Here is a 19,987-nt window from a genome sequence, read left to right on the forward strand (position 1 = left end):
CCTGGCTAATGAGAACCGCCCGCTGAGCCGAGGTCGGTACGCACACATCCCCGGCGCTGGGCTGGGAGCCTGGAGCCTGCTCCCACTATCGAGGCCATGTCCTGGGGCCACTCAGGATGGGTGCTCACAGCCCACGAGCCCCAGCCCTGATCCCTGGCACAGGTTGGGGTCGAGCACCCGCAGCAGCGCCCGGCTGCAGCAGCCTCGCTCGGCGCCAGCCGCCCGGGCAGACGGCGTCCCCGGCGTCCCCAGCGCCTCCCACGCCTCGCGGGCAGGATCAGCCCAGGCCGCGGGGAAACGTGAACGGGAGGAATCCGGACCAGCAGACACCGGCATCCCCGCCCGGTACACGCGGTGAATTCCGGCTTTGTCAACACAGGCTTCGGGAGCAGAGCCGCAAAACACCGAGGCTGCAGCTCCGAGCAGCGCGGGGCGCAGCCGGGGCTCAGCTCCTGCAGGGCTGTGCCAGGGGCAGGATGGGGCTGTCGGGAAGCGGGGCCCGCAGGGAGCCCGGCTGCAGCACGGCCAGGGTGGGAGGAGGGGGATTTGTTCCGGGCAGCGCAGCCTGGCTCAGCACTGGAGCCGCACACACCGTTACACAGCAGAAATGAAAAAGCTTTGTGGGCAGCAGCGGTGAGCCGAGGCTTTCGTGGTGCCGCTGACCTCATTATTCCTGGCTCTGCGTTGCTTTGTGCCCCACTCGAAGGTGGGGAAGCGAGGGAAGCTGGTGGGGAAAAAGATTAAAAAAAAAAAAAAAAAGAGGGGAGGGGGATTGTCTCCGCTCCCTGCAGCATCAATGGCTGCAGCACAAGAGGAGCCGCTCCCCACCCACCCCCAGCAGACACCGGGAGAGCTCCAGCTCCAGGGCAGATCACAGGGAATTGCGAGGAGCAAGGACACAGCCCAGTCCCTCCCGGCCCCGAGGGAGCTTGCAGGGCAGCCGCCCCCACCCCGCGGCAGGGAAGGCGCCTTCAGCCTGGAGGAAGCACAAAGGACAAGGAGACAGCAGGAAGAAAAGGCTGCGACCATTAAGCACAGGGCAGAAGAGCAAGCCCAGGGAATTGGGCATTAACTGTGTTTGCAGGGGCCCAGAAGGGGCCTAAACTGCGGCAGATTATTAGCCCTGCCCTTTTCAGACAGCGCTCAGCCTCACGCAGCAGCGGCAGCCTCCCCTCGATGCAGCCCCTTCCCCACAATGACAGCCAGCACCTCTGGTTTCTACGACTTTATTGGAGTGGGAAAGGGTTGGGGTACAATTAACACAGGGGCAGGGTGGGAGACGCGTGCTCTCAGCTCAGTCCCAGTCCCCGTCGCCTTCAGGATTGTCGTCCCGGGGGGGTTCCTGGAACTGGATGTTCGCCAGCATGTCCCGCATGGCTGCCATGAGCCTGTTCACCCCCTGGTTGAGGTCCTGCCCTGCTCCGGCCTCGTCGTCTCCATCGTGCCTGATGTCCCCCTGCAAGAGAGCAGAGCTGGAGGGCCCCGGCAGGGAGCTCGCTGCCTGGCTGCAGCAGGCAGGGACAGACAATGCCGCCTGCCAAAAAGCATCAGGCTGCTCTGCAACCTGACGTTTACACACTGCATATGCCAAGAGCCACTCCCTTTGCAGAAACACTGTGCAGTAGAAACTTGTGTACTGAAAGCAAAAGTGGGCTCTGATTCGCCTGCAGCAGCTGACTGCACGTACCTGCAAGTTAAAATTTGGCAACAGTGATCGGAAGAAGAGAGATAAAGTGCTTTCGTTGGATGGGTGATTCGTTCTGAAAGACACAAGTTGCACACCACGGTTAAGGGAGTAGACCTGCCAGTGCTGACCCGGGCTGAGACAGGGCAGAGGAGCAGCAACCACGCTTCCACACAACACAGGGCCCCTCCCTGAGCCAGTCATGCTCTCCCAAAGCGAGGTACTGGGGAATTCATGAGCACTTCTTACCCCAGGCAGCCAGCAGCTGGCCAGCCCCTGGGCAAAACAACCATTAAAAGCACTGCCCTGCGTCCTCTGACCTGGGCCGACGTGTGAGACATGTATGAGCCTCACCTGAGCAGTCTGCACACCACAGCCAGCTGCGATCGTATCTGTGTTTACCCCAACCCACCCCAGTTAAGAAACAGCCATTATTTTCCGACAGGCTTTGCCTCCGCAGCTGTGACTAGCTGCTGCCTGCGATGGCCACCAGCAGCCCCACGCAGAGGCAGCAGGACCAGCCCTGCCTGTTCGCTGAGCCTGCTGGCGAGCACCCAAGCCAGGCTGCTCTCTCCCTCGGAGGGAGGAGATGCCAGTGCTGAGCACCCACGTGCACCCCGGCCGAGGCAGCCAGGTGTCGATGCTGGGAGGAGGCGAGCTGTGCCTGCACAGGGGCTGGGAAGTACCTTTCTGGTCTGGTGTAGGAGATGATGGAGTCCAGAGGAGGAAGAGGGTCAAACCCCATCACAGGCTGCGATGTCACCTCCTGCAGAGAGGAAGAAGAGAGAGGTGAAGGCTGCGCACCACCAGGGCCAAACGCTGAGGCACAGAGATGGTTGGACCTGCTGGGCAGGCCTCGGTCTTGGGAAAAGCAGCAGCCACAGCCCAGCCTGCCCGCACACGCCGCTGCGTGCCTTATCCTGAGGACACCCAGGAAGCTGCACGCAGAGGGAGGATGCTTCGAGGTCATGCAGATGTTTCCTTTCTGGTGGCTGTGGTCTGAGACATGCCCGGCATCTGCATGCGTAGCAAGGACACAAGTGCCACCACTCCGCAGACAGCAGCAGCATCTGCACCCCCACGGGGCCCTCACCAGAGGCAGAGCTGCCGTGGCCTCCTTCATCTCCGAGAGGATGACATGCCGGTAGATATTCCTGGGGGCACTCTGGTATCTCATCTTCCTCCTAAAGCGGGAGCGGGAACAGCTGACGGCACAGAGCACAGCTCAGCACAGCCAGCATTTCATCTCCATTTCTCTAGGTGCAACGTCAGCTTCATCCCTGGCTCTGCCGGGACCCACCGGGTCAGACTGAGCTGGCCAAAGGTGAAGCCAAACTCACTTGGCAGCTGCTAATCCCAGACGGAAGAGCAGAGCAGCTCAGGGACACTGCACAGCTCACTCACCAGCCTCTTACCTCCGCAGGGCAGCAGAGCAAACTAACATCAGTTTAGGACAAGAACTAACACCTCCCTCTCCCACTTCTCAGAGATGGAAAATGTTTCTAAGCCCTTTGAACAAGCCCCAGCATCACTGCTGCCCAGGACAGAGCTGCTCTCTCATCTTCTGGGCCCCCCAGCCTGACCTGTCCCTGTGTTTCAGCACCCAGATCCCTTATGAGAGCCCATCACCTCTGCCTGCTGCACTCACTTGAGCTCACACTCCTCCACCAGCGGGTCTTTGATGTCTACCAGGTGTAACACCTCGTGGACGTTTGTCTCCAGCCAAGCCATGACAGCTGGGTCCTTCCACAGGGAGTGAGTCCTTCCCACGTAGAGAGACGTCAGCTGGTTCAAGGCGGGAGGCTGGCTAAAGGACACAGTTGTTATTCAGGGCACTCTCCTCCTGCCTGCAGGTCCCCGTGCTGTCTGGAAAGAGCTCATCTCTGCACCGTGCTTCAGCGTGAGAACACGGAGAGAGATCACAGGCTCCCAGCTCTGCTGTTTACATCTACCTTCACCAGTTTTTCCGCCTCCTCCTATTTTTGGGATAAGCAGAGCCATGAGATGAAAGTTGCTCTGCCTTTACCCGAGGGGGAGAGAGACCATTCACGTGTTCAGGAGGACCACGTGTCAGGGAAATCCAGACTGGCAGGAGACAGCCTGCCCTGAGAGCATCGCTCTGCCTACACGTACCGACAAGCTGCAGTGTGAACTTCTGACCCATCCGCATTAAGGTGAGGCAGGCCTATTAGAGTGATCTGGTAGCCTTTATGGGAATCCATTATCAATGCATCTAACAGCCTCTCAGCATGAGAAGCAAATATTGTCCTCTACAGCGTTTTAACTCCATTAACGGCCTGAGCAAGCAAAATCCCCAATACCAGGAAAATCAATTCCTTTCTCTTGCTGAGAACATCTCCAGGTCTTACCTTATCTGAGCATTCAGCCCAAAAAAGGAATGGGAGGCGACCCTGGCATCGGGCTGCACACTGCAGTGATCCAACAGCGGCATAAGAACTGCAGGAGAAAGTCACACAGCTCGCTCTCAGACTGCTGATAAGCGCCTGGGAGCGGGCAGGCACCACCACCAGGGCTGCAGGGAGAAAGCCCCACCCCTGGGGCCAAGCACCCCTGCAGGCTGGGGCGCTGAACAAGAACCGACGCAAGGAGGATGCAAGGATGCTGTCAGCTTCACAGCTGGAGGTTATGCAGTGTTTTGATCTCAGGATGGATGATGGAAACAGATCCACAGTAAATAAAAAAGAACAATTTTTCCCCCTCAGTAATATAAGGTGCAATTTCATGCACTTAATGCTGTTGGCCTTTGAACTTGAACAAAGGTTTTATTTCAGTCACCGTGACAAGCAGCAAAAAATAAGGTTTCAACCAACACAAACTAAACCTCTGTTTGAAAGCTGGTTATTCCTGGCTTTAAAAGACACACCCTCCTTGGCATTCTGCGTCCCCTCTGGGCCTGGAGGGGCTGTGTATCTCCTTTCAGGAACACGAGCACCAAATGGATAAAAGCAAGAGTGATGGGCACCCATGGAAAGGACATCTAAAGCAGAGCAGTGCCTCGGAGAGAAAGCTAAGAGACTACTTGTCTGTTCTTGGCAACCCCAGGGTAAAACATGTTCCCGCTCCAAGAACTCCGTTCTCACCCTCCCCCAGCCTGCATGCCTGTGACTCCCTTCAGTGAGGGGCCATCAGCTGCTCCAAGAGGAGGACAAGCAGCACAGAGCACAGTTGCTGATCTCCTCCCAACACGTGGAGCACTCATGGCTGTCTGTACCCACCCTGGCTCCGTCGCTCTCTCCCTGCCATGGTGCAGGGCAGGCTGAGCCCTGGCAGTGGGTTCTGCCTGGGCTCCAGCAGCCAACCTGTGTCACCCCTCTGAGTCAGGGCTCCTGTCCCACATGGACAGAGGCCAAGGCCATTCGCAGCCCGTAGGCAAACTGCTGCTTCTGCATTTGACTACTTGGAATCCAGCGTTTGCTCTCACAGATGAGGAGAGCGACAAAGCCTGCGGGGACAGACTTACCGGTGGGGACAGACTTACCGCTTGGGAACATGATCAGCGCAAGCTGGATGAGCCGGGCAGCTCTCTCCCGGGTTTGGCTTGACTCCATCTCCGAGTGCTCCTCCTGCTGGCTCAGGAAGAAATAGGCCAACGGCACTGAGAAGGCAAAATTGGGGAGCTGGGACAAATTCCGGTGACTCTGCAGGATCAGAGAGAGAGATTTATCGAAAAGTGATGCTATGCAGTGATCTCAGCGTGGCTGGGCTGCACACAGGGAGGGGTTTAATGCTTGGTAGGTTCTGTTACTTTCCAGCTGCTGGCTTGGTGCCCCTACAACTGAGTAAGCAACTTTGAGTTTGTAGAATTGTTTGTAGGGTACCAGGATTACAACAGGACCTAACACTGAACACCTCAGCCTCCAGGGGTTGTTCTGACAATCTCCAGATGCCAGCCTGTCCGTGAGACAGACCCAAAGGGCTGAGCCAGTTACAGAAGCCCCACGCTCTGTGGCACAGCTGCCTCCCTCCAGCCCAGCTGGGTGGGGAGAGTCCCAGGAGCAAGGTGTCCCTGAGCTCTGCCTCATCCCTCACCGGTGAGGCGTGCTGGCAACTCACCTCCCACTCCTCGAACATGCGTGTCAGGAAGGTGTACTCTCTAGCTCGCAGGGACAGAAAATCAATCATCAGCAGCACGCACAGCGGGTCGTTCTCTGGATCAAGGCTTCAGAGGGAAGCGAGCACAACACGAGGAACCAAAATAAGCGTCACAAAAGCTGAAGTGCCTGCCCCAATTTCTCAGTCAAACAAGACTTTCCCACTAGCACTCAGAGTCATGATGTGACTCAGCAAGCGGAGATAATGGGGACACAAATAGCCCCACTCAGCTGGGAGGGGGTGCAACACCTCACCCATTCCACTCCCTGCGGAGGGGTGACAGGCCTGCCACGAGGCCACACGGGAGGAAGATCAATGGCCACACAAACCCAGCAGGCTGAAGCCACTGTTGTGCATCTGCTCCACAGAGACTCCAGGCTCTGCTGTAATTATCAGCCAGGCCCACAGCTAGGTAGCCAAATGCAAAGGACAATCAGGTTCCAGCTGATTAAGCCTCCTCCTAAACAATCACCTCTCTCTTCAAAGCAGGATACAGATAAGAGCACATGCCCCAAACTAACCTGTGGGACTGCATCCTTAAGGAGTGCAACAAGCCCTTACTGAGGCTGGGAACAGTATCATACCTCCTCCAATTTTTTTCTGTCCAGCCTGGGCATACGAGGGTTACACGTGTTGCTCAAAGCGTATTCCCTGTGGGCACCACGACTCCCAGATGTAGGAGAGGGGGTGCAGCCCTCCATGGGGCACCTACCTCAGAATCAGCTTGCAGAACTCCAGAGCTGTCCGGGGACAGCCCCTCTTCTCCAGGAACATCAGGTGTTTGAAGAGAGCCAGGAAGAAAGCCCTGTGTGGAGAGCAGAAATGGGTTTTAGAAGCCAGACCGGGAGAGCAGCATGTTTCATTCAAGAGTGGGGACTCCAAATCAGCCCAAATCTTCATTGTGTCTTGTTTTTTATTATTTTTACTCTTGCTACCTTTGTGCAAGCATAGGGACAGCAAACCCACGGTCTATTCCACCTCTGCTCCCCTTGTGCACACACAGCCCAGGGCTAACAACTCAGGACAACAACAACAAGGAAATCCCTGAGCTCTGCATCCTGCAGGCTTAGCACAGCTGTGCCTCTGCCACTGTCCCAGCACTGCACGAGGACGGTGACACAGCACGTGTGACACGTGTGGGGTGGGACTAGCATCCAAATTGGGTGAGATGCAGATCACAGCACTCAGGTCACGGACAGCACAAAGTCTGTCAGCGAGTGGGCGCTGGAAACCTGAGCAATCTCCAGGTAGAGCAATTTGGGAGAGATTACTTAGGTCAGCTGACTGGAAAATTCCCAGAATAAAGTCACCTTTCCCTGCAGCTGCAGAGCTGGCAATATTACATAAGCAGCCAGGCCTCGAAGAGAGCAAGTGCTGGGAGCAGCAGCCGAGCAGCCGGCACACCAGTGACCAAGCACAGACTTAAACACACCATCAAGATTTTTATGACAAAAATAAGTGCTGCTTTGGGCTAACGGATGCTAATTGCACAAGAGGGACGTGACAGGGAGAAACAGGTAATGCTCCAATAACAAATCCCTTGGGAAAGAAGACACTTTGCAATAAAAAAAACTTAGCCTATTTCAGTACAGGCGACCTGGCAGAACAGGAGCTGCTGGTACTCCAGTGCCCCCTCACAAGCACTGCCTGCTCTCACCTCGTTAAGGGCCGTTGCCATTAATTGTGGAGCAGCAAAGCTTCCCTGACAGAAAGGGACGTTCCAGGTCCCCAGCCACCACCACCTGCAGGACTGGCTGGTGCAGCAGAGGTGGTGAATCTGGGTCTCCGTGCCCAAAGTAGGCCAGGGGATGCTGCAGGCACCCTCGGGCTGGTGTGTGGGAGGCAGGCAGCCACCTACCTGTTCTCCGGCCGCCGGTAGTCCAGCCTGCAGCTCCCGCTGGTGAGGCTGAAGACGGGGTGGAAGGCGCACTCCAGGCTGTACAGCACCCGCTCTGCAGACAGCACAGACACCATCAGGGCACGTCATCATCTCCACACAGGGGGCTTCCCCAGTGTTCACAAAATAGGGGGCAGTTTGGCCAAGAAAACACTGATAAGTGAGAGCTCTGGCACTCACAGGCCGTGAAAAACAGCTTATTCCCACCCTAGAAAGGTGCAAAGCTACTTCCGAGTACGTGGTTGCAGCAGATACCCAGGCAATCGAGCCCTGCTCCCATTTGCAGGCTTTACATCAAGCTGTGGTTGCAAAAAGCAACTCTTCTGGAAGAAGCCTGGGACTGAGGCCGGTACAGCTGCCTCTGCCACAACTGTCCTCACGTGTGCGAGCCAAAGATCCTGTCCTCACTTAGCCTCTGGGCCCTCCTACCATGCTGAGGAGCACATGTCCCTGTTACCAAACAGCTCATCGCAGACTCCTGGCAGTCTGAGGGACTGCTGTCCCCCAGGATGCCTCCTGCCCATCATGCCAGCCTGCACTGCTTGAAGAAGAGCCTGACGTGACATGACACAGCAAAGCCAGCTGGCCTGGAGAGCCACATGCTCCCTGTGGATGAGGTGGGCTTCCTGCAGCATCCCCTTGCACTGCAGTATGGGGTAGCTGCTGAATCAGACCCTCCTCCTGCAAGGGACTTCCTACAGGTGACACCCATCGTGTCCAGACAATCCTTTCATTCTTTCTAAAGGTGAAAGCTAATGTGCTTTGCCACAGACAAGCACGTCCAGCTCTGCTCAAAAGCCTCCAGCAAAAGCTGCAAGCCTGAAGGGTAACACGAGGCCGAGCGCCCGCGGCCACAAAGTCACAAACACGGAGCCAAACAAACCCTTCTGGTTTGCTGCTCCTTTGCTGAAATAAAAACCAAGCCAAACCAGAAGCCTTTGATTGCTAATTCACAGCAACTGCTCAGCTGCGACTTTCAGCAGGGACTTGCTCAGCACTGGGTACGGGTGCACATCTGCAGAGTGGTGCCACAGCAGCACCTCTTCCTTCCTCTCCCTCCCAGCACCTGGGCAAAGCCTTGCCCTGCAGCGTGAGGCCACGCTGCTCCACAGCCCCTGCTGGGCGTTCAGGCTGATGTTTTCCATCTGCACCCTTCACAAGCTCTCACCAACTCTGCTCAGCACGCCCGCTCCCCACCTCAGCACCTACCTATCAGGTCACGGGCCATCTCCTGATCCTCCTGCATCCGGCAGACATCGCTGAGCTGCAGAAGGGAGTCCACGTGGTACGGGTTCATCTGAAGCAGCAGCTACAGAAGAGCATGAGCTTGATTACACGATGGCACGAATCACTGCTTTCTTGTGCACTTTGCCTACGAGGCAAGCTCTGTAAGCGTGGCAGGAAGGCAAATGTCCTGACACAGCACATAAGAGAAAGGGGCTGTTCTTGCCCCGGGTCTGAATGTGAAGCAATCCTGTCCCACACCATCACAAACAATGCTAAGACTGTAGTGCAAGGCTGAGATGCACCTCATGTGAAAGGCCAAAACCAGGGATTAAAAGAACATAAGGACATTCATACACTTAAAAGGTCCATCTTGCCATACCTTCAAAAGCAGATGTCTGGGAAGGGCAGCAAGAGTTGACTCCCGGCATACTCTAAACTTCCATCCTACAGGGGTTCAGGGTCCCTCATTGTCAAAGATGCCACCTTATATTAATAGTCCTTAATTAACTGGGAATTTGTTCTCTCAGTGACATTTTTGTTTCCTTCTCTAGCCCTTTTAAAAAAGGAGTCTGAACGTTCGATCAGGCTTTTGCTTCCTCTAGGCACTGCGAGGGTAATTTCAAACACCTACTACAATCCCAGGACCCAGCTCCTGAATTGGAATGGACAGGAAAAAAAAAAGATTTCCAGGCTTCTGAATACAAGTATAAGTTGAACCATACCGCAAAGAACTTGGCATTCGGTAATTATAAACAGACTACTTTTTTAAGTAAATCTCAGTTTCAACATGAAAATACTGAAGCTGCTTCAAATCTCCTCAAGTTTCTCCCAGAATTAAAAAAATGGTACAGCTTCTACAGCTTCAAAGGCCGCAGAAGTGGTACATCTGCAGGGTGGTGGCCAACATTCCCACCTAACCTACAGGGTAAAGCCTTCACACCCTAGGCTGTCCCAGCCCAGTGCCTTCTGCCTGACATTTTTCCCTCTCCTTGTCTTCTTTAAGATCCTTTCTAGTCCTTCATTTTGGAAGATATAGAACATCTGGGGTCATAGTGAGAGGGAAAAATACTCTTAATTCACTAAAACTTGACCAGCAACTACTTTGCATCTTTTACTGTGAGTCCCTCAGCCTAGTTATCTAGCAGAACTGATGCGCTGCAGAGAGCAGTGGCTAGGAGCAGAGGGTGGGAAAGCAGAAGGAACTAAACGCTGGCCTCTTTAAGGGCCTTTGTCTTCAAAAGAAAGTGGCCTCTCAGAAACTTCGCCAGGGCATGTATCCGCCCTCACATGGCCACTTTTCAGAGCAAAAATACCTCGGTTGTGGTCCAGTAGGGTGCAGAGAAATTTTTCTGTTGCTTATCATTACGAACTCCAAGCGTTACCATAGACTTTAATGAGCTTGAACATGCATGAAGAGCTTCAGCACAAAGACTTGTTTTACTGCAATACCAGGAAAACATGCTTTTTTCACCCATGCAAGGGTTTATAAATAGAACAACTGTTGGTTTAGAGTCCCGTTTAAAAATGGGCTTATACAATATTTTCCCTTTCCCAGCTGAAGAGAGGAGACAAGGGAGCTTTATTCCTACCCCTTCAGCCAACGGCCAGCTCCTGCAGGCTCCTGTGCCAGCCACCTGGCATGCTCCAAGCAGCACAACCCAGCCTGGCCACCAGGGACTGGACTTCCTTGTCACCGAGCTGGTCACTTTCTCATTTATGAGGCAAAAGCAGAGCTCAGCAAGCAACGCTGCCTCACCCCGCTCAGACAGCACTGGCAGAAGATGAGCACTGGAGCACATCGCCCTGCTCCCCGGCCAGAAAAGGGGGTTGCAGGAAAGCAGGAAAAAACAGCACAAACAACCCAATTTCACAACATACCACAATGTTGTTGGGGTCCATGGACTCCACGGCATCCAGGAACTTGAACTGCACTTGCTGGTACTCACGGTGGTGCTCGAATGTGAAGTACTGCACCCCTCTCCTGGTCTCTACCAACTGCATGGCAATACCTGGAGAGCACGTGGGACACAAGGGTACTGCTGCTGCTCTGTCAGCCAACAGCAGCGCAGTGTTTTGGGAAGCAGCACTGAAAGCCTCACCTGTTTTGCTGTAACGTGGCCAGGTGTTTTTGGGAACCGTCAGCCACGTGCTGCGGACATACTGGCGCTGCCTTTGCCTTGGCCTGAGGAAGAAAAACACAGCAGGTCACAGCTTCCCTGCACGAGCAGAATAAGGAGGGCTAAAAACAGCCAGAAGAAGGATGATTCAGGGAAAAAAGATCCAACTTCTTCCCCAGCTGCAGCCCTGCCACAGAGCTTTTGCCCAGAGCTTTAACCTGCTTGCCTTCGAGACACAACATACCTTCACTCTGGCTCTTCCTCACTTTAACCATTCCTCTTTAGGCCAGCCAGTGCCTCCAGCGTTTCCACTTCAATAGCTTCTTTCCCTGTTTTCATTCCTGCCAAGTTCTCAGCTGCCTGTTTGCTTCAAACACCTTCCCAGGCCCAATTAAGAGAGCCTCGTATCCCTCTGACTCATCTCTCTCTTCCCAGCAGGGCCTTTAAGCACTGACTCAGTTTATGCTGCACTCCTAAGTGCAACCAATGTATTGGTTCAGGGCAAGAGGAATTCAGAAGTCACAGCTACTCTAACGAAGCTCCTGAGTAAGGAGATTGTTTCTTTTCCTCAAGCACTAAACACCACCTTTTGTTTTAACCTCTCCTTGAAGGACTGTAATTCTTCCAGACTCTCTCAGAGGTTTCCCCTTCCACCGTCACTGCCCTGAGCTTATACCCTTCTATGTGCACATTTTCCAACCGGCTCCTGAAAGGAAGAATTTTCTGGATAGCTGACCACAGTGCAGTGGGTAACTGCACAGAGATTTACACCTGAGCAGCAGCTGGCTCCCTGAGCCCTGTAAGCAAATACGTGAGACTACCTGGAAAATATTCAGGGTCCAGTCTGTAAGACAGAGACTTCGGAATAGTAACAAATAAATGTTGGAGAAAAAAATAAAAATCTAAGAGTCACTAGCCTAAAAATTTGAGCAAAAAGACTTTTAGAAGGGCATTTGGCAGTGAAGGGGGGGGGAACAACAGAAGGAAAAGGAAGTACTAGGTATAGTCTCAAGAAATAAGATGCCCTGATCACATCGGGGTGCCCTGGGTTCCCAGCACAGGCATAGCACTGGGGGCTCAGTAAGCAGGGCCCTGGGAAGGACAGACACACCAGCTCAGACTTTGAAAGCATTTACTATTACATTTTGGACTAACCTCTGATCACCAAGAACAGCACGAGCCCCAAAGTATCTCTTCAACTCATTCTCTGGATTCAAGTTTCTGAGAAGGTTGAAACAAGACAAAAATTAAAAAGAAGGTTAAACAAAGTCTTGCACTCCTGCCCTTTCCAGCAGGGCCAAGTATTCTGTACCATGAACTGTCCCTGCTCAAACCCCAGAACTTTCACACACACACACCAGGGCAAGACTGGTCACTGGCCAGAGCAGGAGGCATCCAAACAGCTCTTCAATCAGAGGCACGCTTCCTTTGTGCTCGGCTCCAAGGACCATGAGCTGGGGAATACTGCTGCTGCCCTCTCCAGGGCAGCCTGGGCCCTCGCCTGGATACTCCCAGGCACTGCCTCAGCGCACTCAGCAGATTTGTGCCTGGAAAACAGGAGCTGCCCTCTGCTGAATCTAGCAGTGGCAGTCTGCAGTTCAGGGCAAGCACCCCAACCACTGCAGGGAGGCTGGCAAGGCTTAAAATACATTCTTTTAATACAAACATCTTATATCAAGGCACGACAACACCTACAGTTTTCTTGATCTAACGTTTGGCCCAGAGAAGGGAGGCGTATTTAGGAGGGGTTTCTCTCTGCCATCCAGTGAGCAAGAATTGAAGAGAGGGAGTGGGAAGGCTGAGACCCAGCACTGCCAACCCTCAGCCACTTGGAGGTTATCCAGCTCTCAGAGGTGTCTGAATAACGCTCGCCTGACCAGAGAAGTCACTGAAGCCTGAACACATCTGTAGGTAAACAAACATTTCTCCCTTTACTGAAATGCCCCTGAACAAGCTAAACGAGTGAAGAGCACCCACTCTGTTTGAGGCAGTGTTTACAGGTTTCAAAACCCGACTGGTAAATTGTTCCACCCTACAGGTTAAAATGCTTTTTCTCCTACAGAAACACAAAGAGCTGCCAGTATCTGCACCAGCCCAGGGCTCTGAATCGCTGGACACAGCAGCTGGCCCATCTGTGACAAGTTGCACAGCGTGACACAGGCTTAGATGCTACAGATGTCTAGCGTGAGGCCAACTCATCCCCCAGCTCTCAGACACGCTCAGCACTTAGTCCACTTTGTTGATGGTCACATGGGGGAAAGGTTAAATGAGTCTAATTAGCTTTCCTGGTGAAATTAGCTGCTGGTACTGTTTAGCCCTCCTTGGAGCACAGCACTTGCTGTGCTGGAGCTGGCTGCTTGCAGCACCCAACCTGAACGCAGCCAGTCGAGTGGCCAAGCTAGGCTGGTTTCAAAGCTTTAAGTGTTGTGGCTCTCAGCAGCTCTGCGGAGATTTTTTGACAGTCACCAAACATTTTAGTCTAGAAGGCACCTTTGGAGGTCGGCCTGGTCCAGACGTCCACTCAAACCGGGTGGGACAGTAGAGAATACCAGTTACTAAAAACTGAATGCAGCTTTAAGAGCTACGGTCAGAAATTGAGCTGTGTACAACCATTACCATAGCCCCTGTCGAGTAAGATCCTGGAGTTACGGCCAGATGACACAGGCTCCCTTCTCCCTTCCTCAGGGGACGAAGACCTCTGTCCCACCCAAAGTCAGGAAGGAAAACAAGCACTACCTGTGCTCTACGTAGAGCAGAGGCCTGCTGTCAGCAATTACTCCACTCTGGGTCTCTTGCAGTATCCCATTGGTATCCTCAATCTTCTCCAGTAAGCTGTCGATGTCTTCCAGGTCATTGTCTTCCTTAAGACAGGCACACGCAGAGATAAGGCAATAATTACAGGACACGTCCCGCAGGCACAGGGGTCACCCAGCTGCCTCCAGGCCCTCTGGCTCACCCCAAACTCCACTCTGTGACTGGTGCAGCCCCACTATCCACCCTGCTGCTACCCCACCTGGGGAGCACACGTACTCTCATACTGAAGATATCTGGCACAAGCATATCTGGCAGGCTTCCTGCTGGCCTTGTGCTCTGAGCCCAAACCAGCCAGCCACGGTCGTCCCTTCCAGCACAGAGCTCACAATTTACGTGCCTGGTCTCTGGTTTGCCCCCTGCTACAAAGCATTTGCTGCGCTTTATCTGGTTTATTTATTGCACCCTAACTTCCTAAAATATCATGAAAAGCTGGGGTGCTGATTTTAATGGTAAAGACTTAAATAGTCAGCCTTTGCTGCCTGCTTTCTGTGACAACACTGATTTACTGCTGTGATCCTTGTGAGACGATAGCAAACATGTGCATGCTTGTAACCCAGCTCTGATGTACCACACAGCCACTTCCCAGTCTTTTAACCACCAGAATACACACAACTGTTGGATGTGTGCTGCTGGATAACACTTTTACCCCAACTGCCCTCAATTTTTCCCACAAATAGCAAGTGGGGCATTTCTAAGTGGCCATTTCATGCCTCCTCCCGATGCATGTGGGTGGAAGGCAGGATCCCATTCACGACACCCAAATAACATCCCAAGGTTGCCTTTTTAGCTAAATATAGCTACACTGTGAGGAGAGGACACATGAAAAGTTTATAATGCTCTGCGTTTTAGCAATCAAACAAAGATGGTTTTATCACTAGCTGGTAAATCAAAGTGCCTGTTTGATCTAGGAATTAAGTCTCCCTAAAGCTTAGGGCTGGCAGATGTCACCCTCTTGCTCGTTATCCTCGGACTGGGGAGGAAGCAGGCTCTCTGATGGGGTTCTCTGCCTTAGTGACTCACCCCCGCGTCCCCAGCTGAACTCCTGGGAGCCAGCAGCCAGCCTGCACCTCCCTGGGAGGCACTGCTCGTGACAGCTTGACCAGCACCCCAGCACGCTGTGGCTTGCTGTGTTTAGCCAAGGATCTCCCTCGAGTTAAGACTTTAAAAGCTTTAGCCAAAAAAAAAATAAAAAAATAGTTCCTCACTTGAACTTCATTTCTGTTAAATATGGATTAGTCATTAGTCTTCCCAGCCTCTCGGGCAGTGACAGTACCCAAGTGTAACAGATGGATATAGATAAAGATTCTCCAAGCTTTATCCACAACACACAGATGCTGGATAAAGTCCTCCCTCCTCTTGAAGCACGTTTACTTAGGGGTAGACAACCCAGTCAGAGAGAATCCCTGTCCCCTCGTTCCCTTCATCCCTGAGAAGACAGAAGCACCTCCCTCTGGAAGGGCACTTGGCCACGTGTTTGCTGATAACGCTCTTGGCACTAGCGGGTGCTCCTGTCAGCATTTAGCTGTGCCATGGCGAGCTACAGACAAGGTGCACGGAGAAGCAGGCAAAGGTAACACGAGTCTGTGCTGGCAGCACAAGCTTCCTACAGCTCTGCAGAGCTCCCTAAGTAGGGCAAAGGAAATAATCATGAAAATGCAGAAATCCTCACAGGTCCTGCAGTACCTCCTCCTGTGCAGAGCCTCAAAGCAGAGATGAAAGGAGACGCCGCTGTGAGGATTTCAGCTCTAGATGTCTGCAGCAGAGCTGCGCTAGTCCCGGCCGCTTCAAGGACCGCAGTCTAAAGCTATTGTTGCCCTTTGATGACTTTAAATGAGGACAACACAAGATGGAGCATTTTTGCCTCAGGATCTTCCCTGACACTACCAGTGTCACCGCTTTGTCAACCCCAAGGCAGAAATCAGCACAGGCACCATCTCTCAGAGCACAAGCAGACATACCAGAGCCTCTCCTGCTGAAGCTTTCTTCGTTTTCCTTTTCTTTTTTTTCTTTCGTGGCTTGTTACTTAACACGGGCTGCAAAGATAAACGAAACAGCCGTCAGAGCATACCCAACGACTGCAGGGAGGAAGGCTCCGTGGGGGAGAACAGCGTTTCCAACAGGGATCAGCACATTGGAAGGTTCCCCAGGTGAAACCAATATTCATCCTTCCAAGTCTGTCAGAAAGCAGAAATTGAAACACAAGCAGGAAACAGAAGCAAGCACCAAAAGGTTTACAAATGCAAGGGTTAAATCTCATCTCACTTTCATTTTAACATCCGAGATTACAAACTCAGGCAAGACAATTTAGGTACACCACGTTTGGAAGAAATGTTTCAGCCTTCCTTTACTCCCTAGAAAATAAAAAAAGTGTATTCCTGTCTTTCTAGTAAGCAGGATGGTTTCACCAGCCACTCTGATTACCACAGAAACCAACAGCTGCCGAAAGCACCACGTGATGCAGGCTCCTCTCGATTAAGATGCAGCTGCCTAAGCTGACGATGCTGCACAGCATTCCCCAACCCAACGCACACACTGCTACCCGTGCTGGCTCTTTCCCAAGGCACGCAGAGCTAAGATGCACTTTCCCAGGACCGCCAGCTCTCCGCAGGTAACACCCCCAAGTATCAGCACCACAGAACTGCTCCACAACTCCCCAGCCCCTCTCAGAGCCAGGGCCAGAGGCAGCCCCAGTCCAGCTCCACACGTGCCGAGGGCTCCCACGTTTCCACCCAGCTCTGGAGGCAGCACCAGGTGTGCTCCCGGTGTTTACGCAGCAAATTCCCAGGGTCAGGGTCACGCTGGAGCCGCTGCTCACGTGGGGATGGGCTGAGCAAAGCTCACCCTGCACATCCAGCGTGCTCCCAAGCCACCGGACTGGCTGAGGGCACACAGGCACCACAAGCAGGGTCCTAATGGATGAGACCAAGGGGTTAATTCCCTCTTACGCTCCCTTCCCTCACCTCCAGTAAGATATGGACTAGGGTTGCAGTGCCAAATTGTTGCTTAAAACATCCCTTTCCTTATGTAGTTCTGTACCTGTCATACAAGGAGGTGCTTAACAGCTGATACAGACTGGAGGAGAAACTCTTAACAGAGAGTGACAACAAAATACTATAGGAAAGAAAGAAGCTCAATGTTTGGAGTGTTTACATCATTTGCCCCAAAACAAACGCTCACTGAGCATTCACCCAACAGCCTAGCACCATCTACAGTACAACATTATGGTCACTGTGCAACGAAGAGCGCAGAGAAGCAGCCTCTGATCCTGAACCCTAGGGGTGCTTTCTCCTTCCCATGTGCTCTACGTAACCTCAGTGCCCACAGGAACATAGCACAAGGTCTTCCTCAGGAAAACATCATAGCAGCCTGCCCTCTGAAGCCGTGAAATATCCCCCAGGCCCCACGTGGAGATGCCATGCACCCCGCAGCAACACGGGGACTGGGACAAGCGGGAGCTGCAGGCAGGCAGGCACCTCGCTCTTGCCCTCTGAAGGAGCTCCAGGGCGCAGGCTCCTCACCTCCCCTGCTAAAAACCTGGCACAGGAGCTCAGCAAGTTACCAGCTAGTGAACATGGTGAATGCAGACAGATTCACTTCTAACCAGACGTTAACTGGTTCCTGCTTACGATTTGGTTTCACGCCCTGCGTGTGCATACCTGCCCCGACACCTGCGTTCTCAGCCTCTGACAAAGCCCACGCACAAGAAGCACGTTTGTCTATCACCAACACAGCCACTCAGCTCGAGCGGAGGCAGGAACATGCAACACCTCTCTGCTCCTCGTGGGGCAACAACTGTCACTACGAGGTACCTGCAGCTGCGTTACCGTTTGGTCCGGCCGCTCTGCCTCTTCCCCGTTCCTCTGCCCATCGCCTTCTCTCTCCTCAGGTACGGACTCTTCATCGTTCCTCTCTGCCACGTCATGCTCTTTGAGCCTGGTATCCGCTCGCTCCTCTTTGGATGGGAGGTCATCCTCCAGTTCTTCACTGGTGATCTGTGCAGAGAGAAGAAGGAGCTGCAGCAGCAGGCGGCACACGGCTGTGCTCTGCCCTCTCCCACACCCACAAGGTCAGGATGGCACAGGCATCCGTTCTACTCACACCTGCAAAGCACAGAGAGCACTGCAGGCGCAGAGAGCTCAGCTTCCCAGCTGCCTCTCCAGCACACAGACCGGGCACAGAAACTTGTTTAAAGCACGGCACCCAGCTGGGGCTGCCCAGCACCTGCTGCCCAGCCAGAGGGGAGCACAGGACCACGACCACGTGCCTGCTACACAGCACAACGGGCAGAACACACACAGCCCATCTGGCCTCTTGAAAGAGCCTCCAAAGCCAGCCTTGTGCATGCTCACACAACCAAGCCTCAGGGAAGCGCTGGGGCTGGCCAAGGTGCCCAGAAGGGAAACACCGAGCTCCGTCACCCCGGGGAGCCGTCAGTGCCATCAGATCAGCAGCAACGGGACACCACAGGGCTGGCAGGGCGGGGGCAGCAACACTGCCACCAAAACCATCACTGCCTGACTGCCCCAGCACAGCCCAGCCCTGCCCCGCGCCCCCAGACCCACATCCCCACCACCCCCAGGTTCCACCCAGCCCCGAGCCCACCCCTGAGCCCCCCACCTCCCCCCTCGAGCCCCCCCACTCCCACCCCAGGCCTCTAGGGCCCCCCTCACCCCCTCCCATTGCCCCCAGCTCCTTCCCCTCAGCCCCCCAGCACCCTCCCCAGTGCCCACCCCCGGCCTCTCCCCCCACGAGCCCCGTCAGCGCCCCCCAGACCCCCTCAGGCCCCCCCAGACCCCCCCAGGCCCCTCCAGGCCTCTCCACGTCCCCCCCAGCCCCCCTCAGCCCCTCACCAGCTCGAAGCGGTTGCTGACGCCTCTCCGTCCCCTCACGACCCCCTCCGGCCTCTGCTGCCCGCTCTCGGGGCCGTCGTCCGGGCCCAGCTCGCCCAGGCCCGGCTCCTGCTGGCCCCGCTGCTCGCCCCGCAGCCGCCGCAGGGCCCGCCGCGACATGGAGCCCCCGGCCCGGCCCGCACCACGCCTGCGCCGCCCGCAGTGCGCATGCGCGCGGCTCCCCCTCCCCTCCCCGATCCCGCGCAGGCGCAGTGCGCGCTCCTGGGACTTGTTTCGCGCCCCCCCCCCCCTGCGGGGCACCAGCGTGAAATATGTCCCGGGGGGGGGGGGGGGCAATGGGGACACGGGGGGGGCATGGGGCTGGGACACACACACGTGGGGGTGTCTGGGGACATGGGGGGTGTCTGGGGATGGGGCTGCCTAGGGACGGGGGGTGTCTGGGGAGGGGGGGTGTCTGGGTATAGGTATAGCGGTGTCTGGGGACAGGGGGATATCTGGGGACATGGGGGTGTCTGGCGATGGGGGTGTCTGGGGATGGGGGTGTCTGGGGACATGGGATATCTGGGGACATGGGGGTGTCTGGGGGCATGGGGGTGTCTGGGGACAGGGATATCTGGGGATATGGGGGTGTCTGGGGGCATGGAGGTGTCTGGGGACATGGGGGTGTCTGGGGACATGGGGGTGCCTAGGGATAGGGGGTGTCTGGGGACAGGGGGTGTCTCGGTATAGGTATAGGGGTGTCTGGGGACAGGGGGTGTCTGGGGACATGTGGGTGCCTGGGTATAGGTATAGGGGTGCCTGGGGACAGGGGGTGTCTGGGGACGGGGCACTGGGCTGTGGGAAGGGGCTGTGGGATTTCCCCCCGGTACCCCTGGGGTGTGCAGCCCATCCCTGGGGGTGCCGAGCATCACAGGGGGGCAGCCACCCCCAGCTGGGGTTGCCCCAGGACCCACGGGGCCATGGCGGTGTGGAGCAGGGCCGTGGGACATCCAGCCTTGTGGCCACAAGACACAGGACCACCCCACATCCCCCCCAGCACCCCTTTCCCCGAACCCCCAGCACAGGAGCCGCCGCTGTGGCCCCGAGGGGCAGCCCGGGATGGTTTATTATCGGGGCCGCTATGTACAGAGCGCTGCGGGGCCGTAAGGCATCCCAGCCCCGCCAGGCCTTGGCACTGCAGCGGGGCTGGGGGGGCTGAGGATGCCCCGGGGAGGGGGTCCCCGTCCCCAAAGGGCCGTGCCAGCGTCCCCTCAGCAGCGGGGACAGGCGGCTCCCCGGGGGATGT

At 55.1% G+C, this 19,987-nt stretch overlaps 1 protein-coding gene across 2 annotated transcripts; it reads right to left on the reverse strand.

The window, feature by feature from the left end:
* Positions 1 to 1,210: 1,210 nt before the first annotated feature.
* Positions 1,211 to 18,872, reverse strand: TCF25 (TCF25 ribosome quality control complex subunit). Of its 2 annotated transcripts, none has more exons than XM_084533027.1 (18): positions 18,703 to 18,872; positions 17,677 to 17,844; positions 15,811 to 15,885; positions 13,775 to 13,899; positions 12,194 to 12,259; positions 11,021 to 11,103; positions 10,800 to 10,930; positions 8,904 to 9,003; positions 7,656 to 7,749; positions 6,510 to 6,602; positions 5,759 to 5,864; positions 5,184 to 5,343; positions 4,054 to 4,141; positions 3,333 to 3,491; positions 2,778 to 2,868; positions 2,371 to 2,450; positions 1,688 to 1,760; positions 1,211 to 1,456 (listed from the first exon to the last, which is right to left on the reverse strand). In XM_084533027.1, exons 1-18 carry the CDS (start codon positions 18,859 to 18,861, stop codon positions 1,295 to 1,297), a joined length of 2,013 nt encoding a protein of 670 aa, XP_084389153.1. In that variant the 5' UTR covers positions 18,862 to 18,872; the 3' UTR covers positions 1,211 to 1,294. The 2 variants fall into 2 exon arrangements, with proteins under 2 accessions (XP_084389153.1, XP_084389152.1); XM_084533026.1 differs by having other exon boundaries at positions 17,662 to 17,844.
* Positions 18,873 to 19,987: the final 1,115 nt, after the last annotated feature.

The sequence above is a fragment of the Aythya ferina genome (assembly GCF_964211825.1).
Source record: "Aythya ferina genome assembly, chromosome: 12".
NCBI classification, from domain to species: Eukaryota; Metazoa; Chordata; class Aves; order Anseriformes; family Anatidae; genus Aythya; species Aythya ferina.